Source organism: Mus caroli, unplaced genomic scaffold (genome assembly GCF_978045245.1).
Source record: "Mus caroli unplaced genomic scaffold, Mus_caroli_1 scaffold_3, whole genome shotgun sequence".
In the NCBI taxonomy this organism is placed as follows: domain Eukaryota; kingdom Metazoa; phylum Chordata; class Mammalia; order Rodentia; family Muridae; genus Mus; species Mus caroli.
Window position 1 is genome coordinate 142,756,064 of NW_028227258.1, and position 16,294 is coordinate 142,772,357.

At 41.7% G+C, this 16,294-nt stretch overlaps 1 protein-coding gene across 3 annotated transcripts in view; it reads left to right on the top strand.

Annotated features, from left to right (window-relative positions):
• The window catches only part of Pde7a (phosphodiesterase 7A), a 93,754-nt gene that overhangs the window by 67,069 nt on the left and 10,391 nt on the right, over positions 1-16,294 (top strand). For all 3 annotated transcript variants that reach the window (XM_021157520.3, XM_021157519.2, XM_021157521.3), the window contains exons 4-7: positions 6,641-6,792; positions 8,596-8,659; positions 13,244-13,339; positions 13,728-13,828. In XM_021157520.3, coding sequence (XP_021013179.1) covers positions 6,641-6,792; positions 8,596-8,659; positions 13,244-13,339; positions 13,728-13,828 — 413 coding nt within the window. The remainder of the gene's footprint in view (positions 1-6,640; positions 6,793-8,595; positions 8,660-13,243; positions 13,340-13,727; positions 13,829-16,294) is intronic.

A 16,294-nucleotide genomic window follows, 5' to 3' on the forward strand; every position in this document is an offset into this window, starting at 1 on the left:
GGAACAGGGCCAGCAGGCCTGGGCCTCCACAAGCGTTGATGGTTGCTGTGGGTGTAGGCTTGTTTGTATATTTGTACATATTTTCACATTTCTCCGAAGGAATGTCCTCCCTGTTAATGGTAATGACTCCATGATAATCAGAGACAGCATGAGTCCTGGAGTCGAAGGTGTGGCTAATGTCTCAGCAAAATTGTAAATGCTAGGACCTTGGAACAGAACTCAAAAAACATGAATTTAAAAATATAACTTATCAACCATGCAAGATATAAAGATGCAATATGAATCATATGAGTAGCGTCAGGAATCGAAAGGAACAGGAGCAGGTGAGCAGCAAGCCAACTTGTCAGATTCTAAGGAAAGAGAAAGGGATTGTCCAAGGCGACCCAACCAGCAGAGTGTTCTGTTTATGCTTACACCGGCAGGCAGACTCCTGGGTTTAGGATCAGCCTGGGACATAGCAAGGTTAGGTCCAGGTGTGGTAGAAATGGTCATTTCAGAGTAAGGTTCCAACCAGCTACCTCATCGTCTGTGCTTAACAGAGGCAGGCAGATCTCTGAATTCCTTTGCAATGTTTAAAAAAAAAAAAGCGTGCTTGCCTTCCCAAGGAGCTGGGGTCCTGGAATGCTGCATCACAGGATAATTAAAAGGGAACCTGAAGTAAATGACTGGATTAATATGTAGAAGAAAAGACTGGGCTTATGGTCTGTAAAAGTTGAGCTATCCAGAGAAATTTTAGAATAACAAAAATGAACTGCTTGCAGAACTGTCTCAAACAGAGAAATAGAGAAAAGACCTGTCTGGAGATCTCCCGAGAAAGCAGAACATAGAGCAGTTTGGAAGCTGTCTCGAGCAGAATACAGGCGACCAGCTTGGACCCATGATTCAACTTCGAGTCATTTACTTCTCCATTCTCAAACACCCCTCCAAGCTGAGGCTGGCCCTTGGCACTCTTTCCTCTCTTTGTGGTCTCTTCTGACAGCATTCCCGGGGAATCAAGAAACCCTGCCCAGCTATAGGCTGTCAGCATCTTTATTTACCAATCAGGAATAACTTGGGGAAAGGCTACATAGTGCCACTTGGGTCTATATGTGGCCTCTCTTGACCTTGGGGTCCAGTATCTAGCATTACAATACATACCAGAGGCCAAACCTCAACAGTTACAGAGTCTTACTTGCAGTTCCCCAAGATAATCTTTATTAACTGTCACTCAGGTTCGGGCTTCTTGTTGCTTTTCTCTTGAGCCTAGCCTTTTATGTTGTCTTCATTACAGCAACTGACTGCTGAAACCTACAAAACTCTTCATAGATTTCCCATAGTGCTCAGGTGTATTGGCTTGTAGTTGTTTCATTTCATTATGGCAAAGCTGTATGAAGCTTAGATTGTTTGCTTCATAGTTATATGGTATGAAAAACATCTGTGTCTATGTATGCTTGAGCTGTCTAGTGTGGGTCAGGCTGGTCTCATTGTCTTGGGTTGACTGACTTCAGAGTATACAACCTATACAAGGGCATCTGCTGTACCTGGAGTTTACTGGTACTTTCTGACTCTGAAGCATTGGTGTTTGCTTGGCACTTTCCGACCTGTATGTCTGTCTTTGCTTTCTTCTTCAGTTTCCCATGGCCTGTCCCTACCTTCTTATTCACAAGCTGCTTTGTTTTGGTGATTGATTGGTCTGCAAAAGTGTTTCTTGTTTCCTGTATTAGATTCTTACATAAACATCTAGTGTGCACTTGTAGTTGTGCCATTATAGACCAAGGCCATTACTTTGTCTAAAGTTTCAGATAAATTAGTTGACTCCCACATACTTGTCTTGAAATCACACCTATTTCAAAGACAGCATTCCTTGAATTCATGGAGCTATCACTAGAAACAGCTGACAAGATGGCAGTTGGTAAAGGTACTTGTCACCAAGGTGAGTTCAGTATCCAGGACCCACATAGTGGAAGGAGAGAGCCAACTTGTGCAAGTGTGGTGCATGGAAGCATGGCACAGTGAAAATAAAGAGTCGTGTCTTATATGAAATACTGTCTGCCTTTGTTCACAAAGCATTTCACTAAAAGAAAAGTGGGCCAGGGTCATGGATCAGTAGGTAAAGGTGATTGTGGCCAAGCATGAAGACTTAGGTTCAATTGCCAGTATCCACATGGTGGAAGGAGGGAATCAACTCCTGCAAGCTGTAGTCCGACACGATCATGTACGTACGTGTACACACACACACAAAACATCATTTTCCCCTGCCAGTGACCTGAGTTCCTACTCCTATGGTGGCAGTTCCCTTGCCAACTGGCTCTTGTGGAGATGCCATGTTGATGCATTGGGAAATGCTAGTTTCCAGCCTGTTCTCAGATTCCTGCATTTAAGAACTGTTGGCTTTCAGTGCTTTGTCCCAGACTTGGAAGAAGCCAATATTCTAGATGTCTTTGATAACTTTGTTGCATAAACTATGCAGGCTGGTATGAATTGGACCTTAATCTTAATCCAATTTAAAGGTCATTGCTCTTTTGGACTATACAGAGCTGGTGGAGTTGAACTTGGCCCTGATGTGATTTTGCAGCTGCTGAAGCCTGCGCTTCCTTCCCATCCTCTCCCAGCTGGCTAATAGGGAGCTGCACTTGGGAGGCAGAGCCAGGTTAAGCTCTGTGACTTTTAGACCAGCCTGCGTCAGAGAGAGTTCTAGGATAGCCAGTGCTATACAAAGAAACCCTGTCTTGAAATTTTAAAAAGAAAAGAAAAGGAAAAAGAAAAGAAAAGAGAAGGGAAGAGTTTTAAAGAGTTTTGAATCTCTTACTTAATCATCAAATCATCAGACTGAACAGTAATTCTGTGAACCAGGATTATACGAATTGCTTAAGGGGAAGCACTGATGATACACTTCATCCTTATTACAGTGAGTCACTTACTATTCATAATGAAGCTCTTACTACATACATTTAAACTTCTGTCAAACTATTTTGAAATCGTGTCAATATACAGTTAGTTCTAAAGTACTTACATATACAGTGGTTTTCAGTATTAAATATGTAACCAAAAAATGAAATCTAGTCTTAAAAGTTAAAAGTATAAGGTTATGTTTTTAAAATATTTAAAGTTTATAATTACCATTTATATTATATTATACACATATAATATATACTTTATAAATGTATTGAGTGTTTGCTTCTTTCCCCCAAACTGTACAGAGATGGTATGCTGTCTCATTTGCTCTCTGTCTTCAGTCCTCAGAAGCCAGTTTTACAGATAAAGAACTGAGGATCGTTCAGTAATCTGCTTTATGTTACAAAGCTGGTGACAGAGCAGCAGTTCCACCCAGCATTTACCCACTCTGCCATTCTGTATCCATTCTTGACACAGGCAGCTATAACATTGCTCACAGAAGCCTGGAACAGTGCTTCTCTATGTGTCAGTATATTCTGAGATATGCTAAGACTAAAAATTCTTCTTAAAAAAAAAAAACAAAAAACAAAAAGACTTGTCCCGTAGATGTATGATAATTAGAATTACTCTTTTTTAAATGACTTTTAGGTATGATAATTAGAATTACTCTTTTTTAAATGACTTTTAGATATGGCTTTCACTCTTTTGTTTGTTTGTTTGTTTGTTTGTTTGTTTGTAAGAAAACTAGGGACAAAAAAGAAAAATTAGGAGCAGGTGTGGTGGCACATGCCTTTAATCCCAGCACTCGGGAGGCAGAGGCAGGCGGATTTCTGAGTTCGAGGCCAGCCTGGTCTACAAAGTGAGTTCCAGGACAGCCAGGGCTACACAGAGAAACCCTGTCTCTAAAAACCAAAAAAAAAGAAGAAGAAGAAGAAGAAAAATTGGAATACAGAAACTATTTAGAATTTTTTTATTCAGTCTTTGTTCAGCATTGAATTGAATAAGCTAGAACTAAAACCTTAAAGTACTTAATTATAAAAATGAAGATCTGAGCAGTAATTTTCCATACTAATTATTTGTGTACAGAGGCAGTGACTGCAGGGTGCCCCCTTGTGGTTTCCTGCGGCGGGTGACTGTCTCCTTCAGGACCTTTCTGGTGGAGCAGCTGTGCCCAACTGGGTGTGGCTTGGGTAGCAGGGAAGCACCTTCGGGAGAGATGGGAGCCTGCTGTTCACTGTAGCCCTCTCCAGCCTCTTTCTTCTCTTGGCTTGTATTTCTTCTTTATTTTCTACTTTGATGAGGAAAAAGTACATATATTTTTAAAAATCACCAACTCTTCTCCACTTTCTTCTCTGGCCCAGAAATACGGAAAAAGGATACCTGGACACAGTACCCTTGCTCTTTAGCTTTGGTGATGCTGGTTGGTCTATGGCTATGCCATGGGGCCGTGGTACTCTGTGATAATAACATGAGCTTTTGTATGCCTTCAGCTTTCTAAGCTGTATCAGCAAGTAAATAGTCCAAGCTTGATGAAGGCTGACAAGTCTAGTCTGTTGTCTGTCATGCTGTGACATGAGTAATGACTCCCTTTATGTCACAGGATGAGCTCATGTGAGTACTGGTAACAGGGTTGGGTTTTTGTGTAATTTGGCCAGAAGATGAGCTTTTTAGTAATTATCTAAATGAAGGGTACTGGCTTCTTTGCCATTTCCAAATGCCTCTGCTTTCATATATTCCTAAATGCTATTATTCATTCAGCCTGATGTCTCCCTGTACAGTGGCATAGGCTTAACTAGGTTGAAAGAAAGGCTGTGTGCAACCTTCCAAACTTAACCCTTAGTTTTTGCCCCTGAAGATGTCTCTATTGGAGTTTTCAGTGTAAGGACTTTGCTTCTACAGAGACAGTGTTTGTGTGTGTGAGAGAGAGACAGACAGACAGACAGACAGACAGAGACAAGGGACAGAGGGTTATCAGGTGTGAAGAAAATACACATTTCCAACACTGTCACAGCAGTGGATGTTTGATTGTTGTTCCCAAGCCCTTTATTAGATTGTATTTTGGAAGCTCTTCCAGGACAATTCTGAAAAACCTTTTTCTCCAGCAAGGCCTGTGTCAGATACTATTTTTCACGTGCCCTATTTCTGAGGAGTGAGGGAGTCAGGCTGTGAAGAAGGATTTACACATAAAACTTATTATTGCAGGAATCTTTATGAGAAAAATAGGAATTAGAAAAAGTTGAGTAGCTACCACCTTCTGTGCACATGAAGGATCGCTGTCACACACACTACAAAGTTTATAGTCTTCCTGCTTCTTCCTCCAGCAGATGGGAACAAATACAGAGACCCACAGCCAGGCAGTGTGCAGAGAGTGAGGGACCTTGAAACACTGTCTGGAAAGAAAACATGACGATTGAAAGGACACACACCTAAGCACAGGTCTGCTCAAGTGTCCACACACATTACTGTGTAACTTCAGACAGAGAAGGACAGTTTCCTCATAGAGACTTTTCTTGTCAAATCTCAGTAATACGCGCATGTTACTGATTGCTGAAGGTCATTGTCTGATTGTGGTACTGAACACAGTGCTTTGGAATGAAAGGAAGGAAAGAGGGAAGGGAGAAGGAAGGAATGGAAAGAAAAAAAAAAAGGCAGGAGGGAGGCAGGTCGGCCCACCGGCCGGCCGAAAGATAAATAAGAAAGTAGAGGAATTGAAAAGTTCAACCAGCAGGACCCAGGCTCACAGGGACAAGTGCTGCTCAGGAGGGCGTTCAGAAGGCCTGAAGCTGAGTAACTTAGGAACTGTCAAGCAGTGGAAGGAATGGATCATGGAGCTGATGTCCAGAGCTGAATAACCAAAATCTTTTGTGTCCTTTGATGCTTAAAGGAGCTGGATTATTCTAATAGAGGGAAAAAACAGTTGTTAGGCTCATTGAAGTACACACTGTTTCCAGTAAAGAGCCATAGTGCCCAGAGTTTTCCTCTTTAGACAAATATGTGTTTATAGCCTTTAGAACCCTTTATGTATATGTGTGTGTATATGTGTATGTGTATATATATATATATGTATAATTAAAATTATCTTTAAAATACTTTAAACTATCTCATTAGAATTTAAGATACGTTGTTACTGTAGTTGTTAATATCATCTGTGTGACTGGGATTTGGCTTCTCAGTCATTTGAAACTAGAATTTGTGTGTGTGTGTGTGTGTGTGTGTGTGTGTGTGTGTGTGCTTGCTTGCTTGCTTGCTTCCGATTTTTATATAGTGTGTTGAAACAGCCGAATGAGTAGTACTAGTTAATGGAAATTAAACTTTAAAGCTGAGTCTAAGTCCAGATGCTCTCATGGCTTTCTAGCACCTGTCAAAACTGACCTTTACTCTTTTTTAATTCTTTAGTTCAAAATAGAAATAAGCCACCTCCCCATGGAAAGAATTGCTCATGGTAATTAATGAATTTTAAAACAATGCCTCAGAGGTTAAAAGCACTGGCTGCCCTTCAAGAAGACTTGGGTTTGATTCCCAGCATCTGCATGACGGCTCACAACCATCCTTAACTCCAGTCCTAGGAAATCCAGTGCTCTTCTGGCCTCTCCCATCACTGCACATACTAGGTGCACACATGCAGACAAGGACCCATACACAGAAAATGAAGGAAAAATTTCAAGTGCTTGTATACACCTTAAGTGCTTGCATGGAACTTGGGGGTGTTTCAGAGGCAGCCTTCTTGGGGTTTGCCAGGTTTTCATGGTTACTCCCTTTCTTTCAGCTCAATCTGAAATTGAAGCATCAGTCTCCGCCAGGAACATCAGAAGGTTACTAAGTTTCCAGCGCTATCTCAGATCCTCACGATTTTTTCGGGGTGCCACAGTTTGTAGTTCTCTAGACATTTTAGATGAGGATTACAATGGACAAGCCAAGGTTTGTACAACTTCTTCAAAAATGAGTTGCTTGATAAGTTTACTGGGGCCGCCTCTAAAACACTGATTTAGATGCCCTGTCTGAATTGAGCCATTTTTGAGAGTTTAGAGCTGTTTGTTTCTAAGTAGGTCTAACAGAGCAAGGGAAACTTCTGAGATAAAGTAGTAAATGCCTTTGTTTTCTTAACTTTCTATATTAGTGACTTAATAGAACATTAAGTAATGAGTGGATCAGCAGGACAATCAACTTTAAGCTAGCACAGAGTTGGGTGCTGGGAAGAATGTGAGCCAGGGCTGATCTGATGCTTTAGTGCAGTTGATAGGACACTGGGGTCTGTATATCACTACAGATGTGCTTGCCCCATAGTTCCATACAGACAGCTCAGGGAGGTGGGTCCGTCTTTTTCAGTCAGATGGTATTGAAGGTTTAGCTAATCTTAACCGAAATGGTATTAGTAAGAATTATTTACTTTATTCTTACAGACTTTTCAGGAAATGTCTTAAGTAAGATAGAAGTGAAATGGGTTTGGTTTTGATCAAATGGATTTCATATAATCTTGAATTTTAATGTACCTGAAATTATTTGTTCCTTAAATTTTACAGGCCAGATTTCTAAAGTTATGTAGATTGGCTCCAGGGTATCTTCTTGGAAGTCATTACAATATAAAGAAAAGAATCTTTCCCTGCTTAATAGATCAGTCAGTGGGAACTGTTGACCTGCTGTCGTGGTTAGAGTGTTAACCTGTGTGTTATTGCTGGTTCCTGGCACTGTGCTTTCAACCTCCACAAGTGTCACTCTGATAGTACTTGTGGTGTTTAATTCTTCATCTTATACCACAGCAAACTTAGGGATACAAAATAAAAGCTTTTACTTTAAAAGCCCACACTTGTATGATGTGGTGGACTTTGGATGTGTTTGTTGCCTACAGTGCATATCATCCTCAGAGCTAATTCATTGACTTTACTGCTTGTGTTGAATGATATTTAAAGATCGTCAATAAATACCCCATAATTCAAAGAAATGGTTAGCAAGCCATGCATGCCTTTAATCTCCCAGCACCCAGGAGGTAGAGGGAGGCAGATCTCTGTGAGTTTGAGGACAGCCAGAGCTATGTAGAAAGACCCTGTCCCAAAATAACAGAACAAACAAGCAAACAACCCTGAGCAGCAAATACTTGAGTTACAGTGTGGTGTGGGTTTACTGTGGTCTCCAAGTCCCTGACCTTGGATTCTTAAGTCACCATGACAGCTTTCTGCTACAGCTGAGCATGGTACTTATTGCCTGTTCCCACGAGTCAGTGAGGCTTGAGCGCCAGACTTTTAAAATCTGGTTTAAGACAGACTGCTGCACATGGACTATATGATGGTGAATTGTTTCAGAATTCTCCTAAGTTTGTAGGCCCTAGGAACAGGGTGGAAGACTGACCTGACCTCTCTATGATTAACTGAAAAACAAAATAATGTGTTCTCAAGTGGAATTTATTTCTGTAGAGAATATTTGAGCCAGTGGAAAGAGTCATAACTAAGAGGAGGCTGAGAGCAAAGTGTGGCGGCACACTCTGGTACTCCCCGTTCTTGGGAGGCCGAAGCAAGAGAATTGCTGTGAGCTGTAGACTAGCCTGGGCTGTATAGTGCAATCCTGCCCACAAACCTAGAACAGAAAGTGAACGAAGGTGAATGATCTCGGCGTCTCTCAAAGCCAGTCAGCCACTTGTCGTTTCCATGAACGTTGCTATGGGCTATCTGCCGAAAGTGGGTCTTACTGAGATTAAATTACAGTAGAAATGTTTGGTTTTCATTTCAGTGTATGCTGGAAAAAGTTGGAAATTGGAATTTTGATATCTTTCTGTTTGATAGACTAACAAATGGTAAGTGAAGCATTTGACATACTCAAGTTTCTGTGGTCGTTAGCCTATGTTGAAGCTTTAGTGTGCTCTGTCCTTGCTGTCATTCACTTGGACTGTGACCCCAGTGCCAGCATTTTGTCTTTGTTAGTCACTTTTCAAAAAAACAACAAAATCATTTCCCAATTTTTATTTTTACTATTAGTCTTGACAGTAATCACTTCATCATGACTGGACCAGTCAGCAGTTATTACTGCCTTTTTTAATAACTCAGCCCGAGTCTCACTGCAGTCTTCATTTTTCTCTTCTCAGTTTCTTCAGTGTGTGACTGTTTACAGTGGCATCTTCTGACGCAGTTTTCCATGTAGTTAGATTTTTCCCAAAGGCATGCTCCCTGAAGCTGCTTGCTTTCTTGAGTGTGCTGGCCCCGTGCCTTTTTTCTTACCTGCTGCAGAGGATTAGCGTGGTTCCACAGCCTGCCTTTGGCACTGCCTCCCCATGCTGGAGAAGAGCGTATCGTCAGACGCTGTGACAGTTAAGAGAGGTTTGGAGAAATGTTACATAGGTCATCTAAGCTCTCCTGCCCCAGCTGAGCCCAGCTTTATGTGGGGTTGGTATTGCTTTTTTTTTTTTTTAATTCTCTTTGTAAATCACAACTGGGTTCTATTTGGAAACGTTTTTAAGGATAACGTATTTGGCAGATTCTTGGTGATACTTACCTGTCTTTGCCCCTCTGCCAAAGTAGGTTTTTAATAGAATTACACAAAGAAGTCAGTTTTCCTGTTGCTGGGGATGGAGGAATGTGTCCCCTGCTTGACTTTAAAGACACCTGCTTTTCTTTTCTTCTAGAAATGTGTTTGTTTATTTATGGAGGTGTGTATGCGCATGCCCACAATACTCATGTGGAAGCCAGAGGATAGCATGCTGTTGCAGGCTCTCTTTCCTGTCTAGGGTTCCAACTCAGTTTGTTGAGCTTGTAGGTACAAGTACCTTACCCAGTGGCCACTGCCACCTCCCCTGAGCACTGCTGTGGTTGTTTGGGTGTCACTGTTACTTTCTTTAAGCACTAGGAACAGAGAGCAGGGTTCTACCTGCCCTGCTTATCTCTGCACTCCAAACAGGAAGTAGATGAGCCTGATGGGCAGGGTGGTGGGGACCATAAGGTTTGCTGTTGGAACAGCGCCAGGCATCACCGAGTCTTTGCTCTTCCCCTGTCGCTATCTCTTTTACCCTTGGGTGCTTTGTGTCCTGTTGCTTTCTCTGCCTCAAGCTGGCTGCATCCAGCCATGGTGCCCTAACGAAAAGGCAATTGACCTTCCTCTAGGCCCTGTGGGGATTGTTCTTTTTCTTTTTCTTTCTTTTTTTTTTAATACAAGCAATGAATTATTAGATGCCCACCTCCTTCAAGATTTGTGAAATTTTTCTTTTCTAACTCAACACAAACATAACTTCAGTTGTTATCATAAGATAAATATAGATGAAGCAGCACCAGCCATAACATTTTTAAAGACTAGCCTTATATAAACTGATAGCTCATAGTCTATTCTTAGGCTGCTAGGATGCCTGCCATTCCTTAATATAGTTGCTCTTTTCTAAATTTGATTTTTAGAAAGTGCACAACCTGCTAGTCAGGGTCTTAAGATGAAAGCTAGTGAGCGCATCTGTGTTCTGTGTCAGCCACAGTTGCTTTCCGTAGACCACCCTGTTTGAACTGACTTTGTGGAGAAGGTGGCTCAATTACTTGGTCCTAGTTAAAAACCACCTATTGTTAGCTACCCACCTTTGCTTTTATAGGAAGCTAACTATAGCCCCTGGAAACCACAGAGATTCTCTACTTGAAGAAATGTAATTGAACAAATGAGCAGGAAAAAACTGTCCAACTTGAATTATGTAGTTGGAATGGTTTCCTTTTAGAACTAAAATTATACATGATTTGTGTTTACCATATCCAAGTTCATAGTTGCCCCTTCTTGGTTATTGACTCAGTGGTGTTTTATATTTTTACTCTGGTACTCTCTTGGGAGTATAGGGGAGAAAACAGGCAGGAGGGGACAGAGCTGAGTTGGTTTGCCCCAGAACAGGTATACATCATCTTATCTGCTCCCAGGAGGAGAACAGTTGCTGTCTGACATTCCTGTTAGAGGGATGTGAACAGGATTGTGCCTGTTGCTCCTGACCACCTCTGGTTCATGGAGAGGAGAGTGGCCAGCCTGTGTTTCCACTCAAGCTCTCATGGAGAGTCAGTTTCTAAAAACTAGGAAAGGTCACTACATCCATCTTAGCTGGTCTGTCTTTTTTTTTTTTTTTTTTTTTTTTTTTTTTTTGGTATGGTTCATTGTGGCAGTTTTACTCTAAATACTGTTTCTTCTTTTCTTCCCTTCTTTTTTTTCCTTCTCCTTCTCCTCCTCCCTCCTCTCTCTTCCCTCCTCCCGTCCTTTCCCCTTCTCCCTTCCCCCTCCCCCCTTCTTCCTTCTTCCTTTCTCCTCCTCCTCCTCTTTTTCCTCCTCCTGTTCCCCCTTCTCTTCTTCTCCTTCCTCCTCCTGTTCTTCCTCACTGTCCTATTCCTCCTCATCTTCCTCCTTCTTTTCCTCTTCTTCCTCCTCATCCTCCTCTTCAGTCTTCTCATCATCATCCTCTTCTTCGTCCTCCCCCTCTTTCTCTTCTTTCTGTTCCTCTTTTTTTTTTTTTTTTTTTTTTCCGACCTTGAGAGAATGTCTTTATGTCCTGATGATCCTGGCACTCAGTATGTAGCCTAGGCTGGCCTCAAACTCACAGAGCTCTTCCTGCCTCTCCCTCCCAGATACTGAGATTAAAGATCTGTGCCACTGTGCCTGGCTCCCTGGCATCCAATTTAAGGTTATACTTCCTACTTTCCATATGGAGATGATATGCCAAATCACCTTTTAGAAGAATCTTGGGGCTGGCAAGATGCCTTTGCAACCAAAGCAGCACACATTGAGTTTGCTGTTCTGGACTACATGCTAGGAAGCAAGAATGGCTGTCCTCCAACTTCCATCATGTGTACCATGGCATGCATACCTACATATATACGTGTGTGTCTTTGTCTGTAAAAGAATCCTTATGGTCCAGCGAGATAGGTCATGAGGCTTTTACAGGAAGTGTCTTCATTTGCTGAACTAAGTTCAGTCCCCAAGAAAGGTGGGAGAACTGATTCCCCAAGGTTGTCCTTTGACTTTATACACACCACACACACACACACACACACCATGGCATATGTGCTCCCATCATGCATGTTTGTTTCAATACACAATAATAAACAGTATTATATTTAAAAATCTTGTTTGTGGCGTTCCCCTGCCTTGATGACGTTCTCTGCAAGTTGTTACATGCATCCGTCGATAGGTTCTGTTGACAGTGGTTTGATGAGTCGTTAGTTCATTCTTTATTAGCCCTTCTAAATATTATAAATTCTTACTGTGAGATTAGTTGTTTCTTTTTCATATTTTACCAAGTATCATAGAGTTCAGAGGATAACTAGAATCACATGCATGTTAGTGTTATCTGTGATGCAGTAAATTATGAGATTAAATCCCTTTAAAATAGTCAATTTAACTGTTAATATAGCATATTTGTCCTATATTGAGTCTACAAATCCTGAGACATAGAATAAGGTATATATACTGGAGCATTTTTGTCAGGGATGGGTAAATAAGCATAATAAAGATGGGGATTCAGACAGCAGGGATAAACACTGGCTGCATGTGTGGGGATGGAGAGCCATAGACAATGAATGTTCAGCATGTCTCAAGGCTTGGGATGCTTGGAAAATTGTAGGAGAAAGAGACAAGACAACATGGCTTGTTGTGGTGAAATGTATCCAGGGGATGGGGATCTGTCTTTGAGGAAATACGGGTAAATTAGTGTTTAAGGAAAAAGAAACTAAAGGCTTAGGGAGATTTTTTTCCCTGTGACCTATGAGGCTGTGGTCCATGAAGAAAATGGGAAAGAAGCACGTTAAAATGTTTGTGAAGAGTGACAGAGTCTTACAACAGGTGCTTTGCAGAGTGAAAGAGGCCTGTCCCTGACAGCAGTGAGGCCACTTGGCTTGTGCGTCAGCTGCACAGTTAGGAGGTGTGTGGTGCTGCCTGCCCTCCACCAGCTCTCAGGTCTCTGCTCAATACAGAAAAGAGGAGAGCTTTTGTCAGAGCTTCAGTCTTGGGGACTGTGAAGAAGAGACTGTCCTCTCCAAGTTCGGTTCCAGTAAAAATAAACATAATTTTCGGAAGGTTGTAGCCAAAAATTTCTGCTGTGGTTCTATTCATTTTTATGAAGTGTTTGTAAAGTTAGATGGCTTGTTCACTCTAGGTCAGTTTTCCCATATTCTACTATTGAGTATTAGTTTGTTGTCCAACCTGTTTAACCTGAAAATCCGTAAAAGTTTTTATCTTTCAGTTCTTTGTAGAAAGCTGAAACATTTTTTCCTTAGTGTAGAATGGAGATGTTAACATTTAAAGTGTATACTATCAAAGTACAGAGCTACAGGCATTGGCAGAGCTTCCAAGTCCATGCTCGGAGTCTCCATCTGAGGACAGCAGTCTTCTGGCCTTGCATGTCTTACTAATATGGCCTCTCCTCTTTCTTTTCTAGGAAATAGTCTAGTAAGCTTAACCTTTCATTTATTTAGTCTTCATGGATTGATTGAGTACTTCCATTTAGATATGGTGAAACTCCGTCGGTTTTTAGGTAAGTGATTCTAATACATTTAACAAGGCTGTATAAGGCGTAACTGTCAGTCAGCTATAACAAACCATCAGGATCATAGCTTAAAGCACATGCTTGTAGCTCTTCAAGACATGGCAACATTTTCGTCAGTGACAGGCACCATGTGTGATAGGCCATGTATCAGCTGGCTTTGCAGTCATAATCTTTTTCTCATGGTCTCTGCTGTGGCATGATACTGAAATACCTGGTGATTGGCTGAACTGAAGTGACTGTTTTAAAATGTGAACTCTTTAAGTTGATAACCACAAGGAAAATATACGTGGATCACTAATGATTACCACTTTCAATATTCGGATGTCCCTCATGTATACTAAAATTTGAGTTTTTTTTTTTTTTTTTTAAAATGCAGTTATGATTCAAGAAGATTACCACAGTCAAAATCCTTACCACAATGCAGTCCATGCTGCAGACGTTACTCAGGCCATGCACTGTTACTTAAAGGAACCTAAGGTAGGTGGTTGAAAGTCGCCAATTTCTGTGGACACAGATTTCCATAAGTTAGTACCTGAGCTCAGAGTCCGAAGCTTCTGCTATGAGAGTGAGATCAAACCGGAGTGTGTTTCCAGATGTGGTTATAAGTAGAAGAACTAGAGAACGGGACCCAGAGCTCTCAAAGCCTTGGGCTCTGTGTTCGTACAGATGCAACTTTGTTTTCAAGTGTCCCACATGTGAGATTGCTGGGTGTGTTGGTGCAGAGCCTGCGGCCATAAGACATAAAACGCTGTACTTTCTCCTGTCCCTGAGACATGTAAGCCCACTTGAAAGGAGAACACTTAAATATTGTTCTTCTTGTCCCTGGAAGTTCATATAAGAGCCTCACTTTAGGCAGACAAGGAGGTTCACACCTGTAAATCCCAGCACTTAAGAGGCTGAGATAGCAGGATTGCTAGGAGTTTGAAGTCAGACTAAATAAATAGTAACTTCTTCTCTCCCTTGCCTGTCAGAAATTGGTAATCGCCGAGTTGTTTTTCTTACTAGTGTACATTTATTGATGTCCTAAGCAACATGCTGGCTAGGGAGGGAAGGAGGGAGGGGAAGGAAACAGAAAGGGAAGGGAAGAGAAGGAAAGGGAAAGGGTCCCTTTGTCTGCTTGGACAGGTCTCTGGGTGTAGATGGGCAAGGAGTCAGTGGGAATGACAGACAGATGCACACAGGAGATTGTGTAGAATCTGAATGTATTTTGTCAAGTCGAGCATCAAGCTTTTTATACAGAAGAATAACAAGATACAATCCACCAAGTTACAGTGACACAAAACAAAAGGAATGTATACATCAAAAGAAGGACCAGGCCACTGCCACTAAGAAGGGAGCCAGGTACAAAGCTAGTCTATTGTTGAGCCCACCACCAGGGGTTCTGCTCTAGCAGACCTTCTCATGGATACTGCAATACTGCAACCCCCTATTTCCTGGGCCCTGATAATTTCTTGTATGAGTGTAACTTTTAAGTGTCTGTGGAGAATCTCCATTTGTCAGGAGAATTAACCAACTTGCTTCTAATATGCAATGTTGCCTGTACTGAAGATTTCTATCTCAGTGGGATTCCCTAGCTCTTTCTTGGTATTCATTTGTTTGGGTGAGACTGGCTACTGTCCTTAGTAAACGCTCTGCAGACCAGCCCTGAGCTGCTCCAGCTTTTGTAATGCTTAGTTAGTTACTGAATAGGTAACTTCCTTACTGCATTGCTACCGGATTCCAAGCTCCTTGGCTTCTGGAACATTGGAACACTGGTGGGAGGCTTTATCTATGTCAGAATTCAATCTTAAAAGACACTTACAATAAAATAATACTAAAAGAGAGCACGTGGATCCATACACTAGACTAGCGTGGGGATAGGGTATGAATATACAGGTTATGAGAATGCCAAAGCTCCAGGAGGTGAGTTCCTTTTGAAACTCTATGCCTCGTGAGTGCTCCCAGGCTTCTCAGCCTGTCAAACAGACTTCACTGGAGTGTGCGTGGCAGGGGAAAGGGGAAAAGGGGAAGGAAGGGAGTTTTGACCTGAAATTTTAGTTGTGAATGTATTGTTACTGAATGTGGAAAATGAATAAAAATATCAGCCTGCTGGAGCAGGGTACTGAAGTCTTATATTTAAAATGATGTTGGCCTTCATGATAACCAGAAGAAAATCAGCATACTACCAGCAAACAGCAAAACAGCAGAATTACACTGAAGGAATGTCACCTCTTAATAGTTTTCTTTTCATGTAAAGGACCCTGAAGATAGTTTTTTAGATAAGTGAAATCTGACTTTCCTGTACTTTAAAAGCTTCTTATTCACAGAACCCAGATATTACTAGCATCAATAGCCATTTAATAGCAATATTTTTCTTTCTAAAAATCCATTCTAAGCCGGGCGTGGTGGTGCATGCCTTTAATCCCAGCACTCGGGAGGCAGAGGCAGGCGGATTTCTGAGTTCGAGGCCAGCCTGGTCTACAAAGTGAGTTCCAGGACAGCCAGGGCTACACAGAGAAACCCTGTCTCGAAAAACAACAACAACAAAAAAATCCATTCTAGCCAGGTGTGGCTGTGTGGTTCATGGCTTTAAGTACTTGGCAGGATAGAAATCAAAAGGATAGAAAGTTCAAGGGCTTCGTACAAATACTCCAAGGTTGTGTGAAGGGCTGGAGTCATAGGTAGCTTCAGCTGTCAGCCTGACACAAACCTCGAATCACCTGGGATGAGGGACCTCAACTGAAGAACTGACCAAATCAGATTTGTCCGTGAGGCATTTTCTTAATTATTAACTGATATAGGAGGATCTTGTTTGGGGTAGGTGGTGCCATCCCTAGGCAGGTAGGCCTGAGTGAACCATTAACAGCATCCTTCCATGGTTTCTGCTACAAGCTCCTCCCCCATGTTCCTGCTTTGGCTTCCCTTGCTGGTGTATTGTAACCTGGATATATAAGATGAAATAAA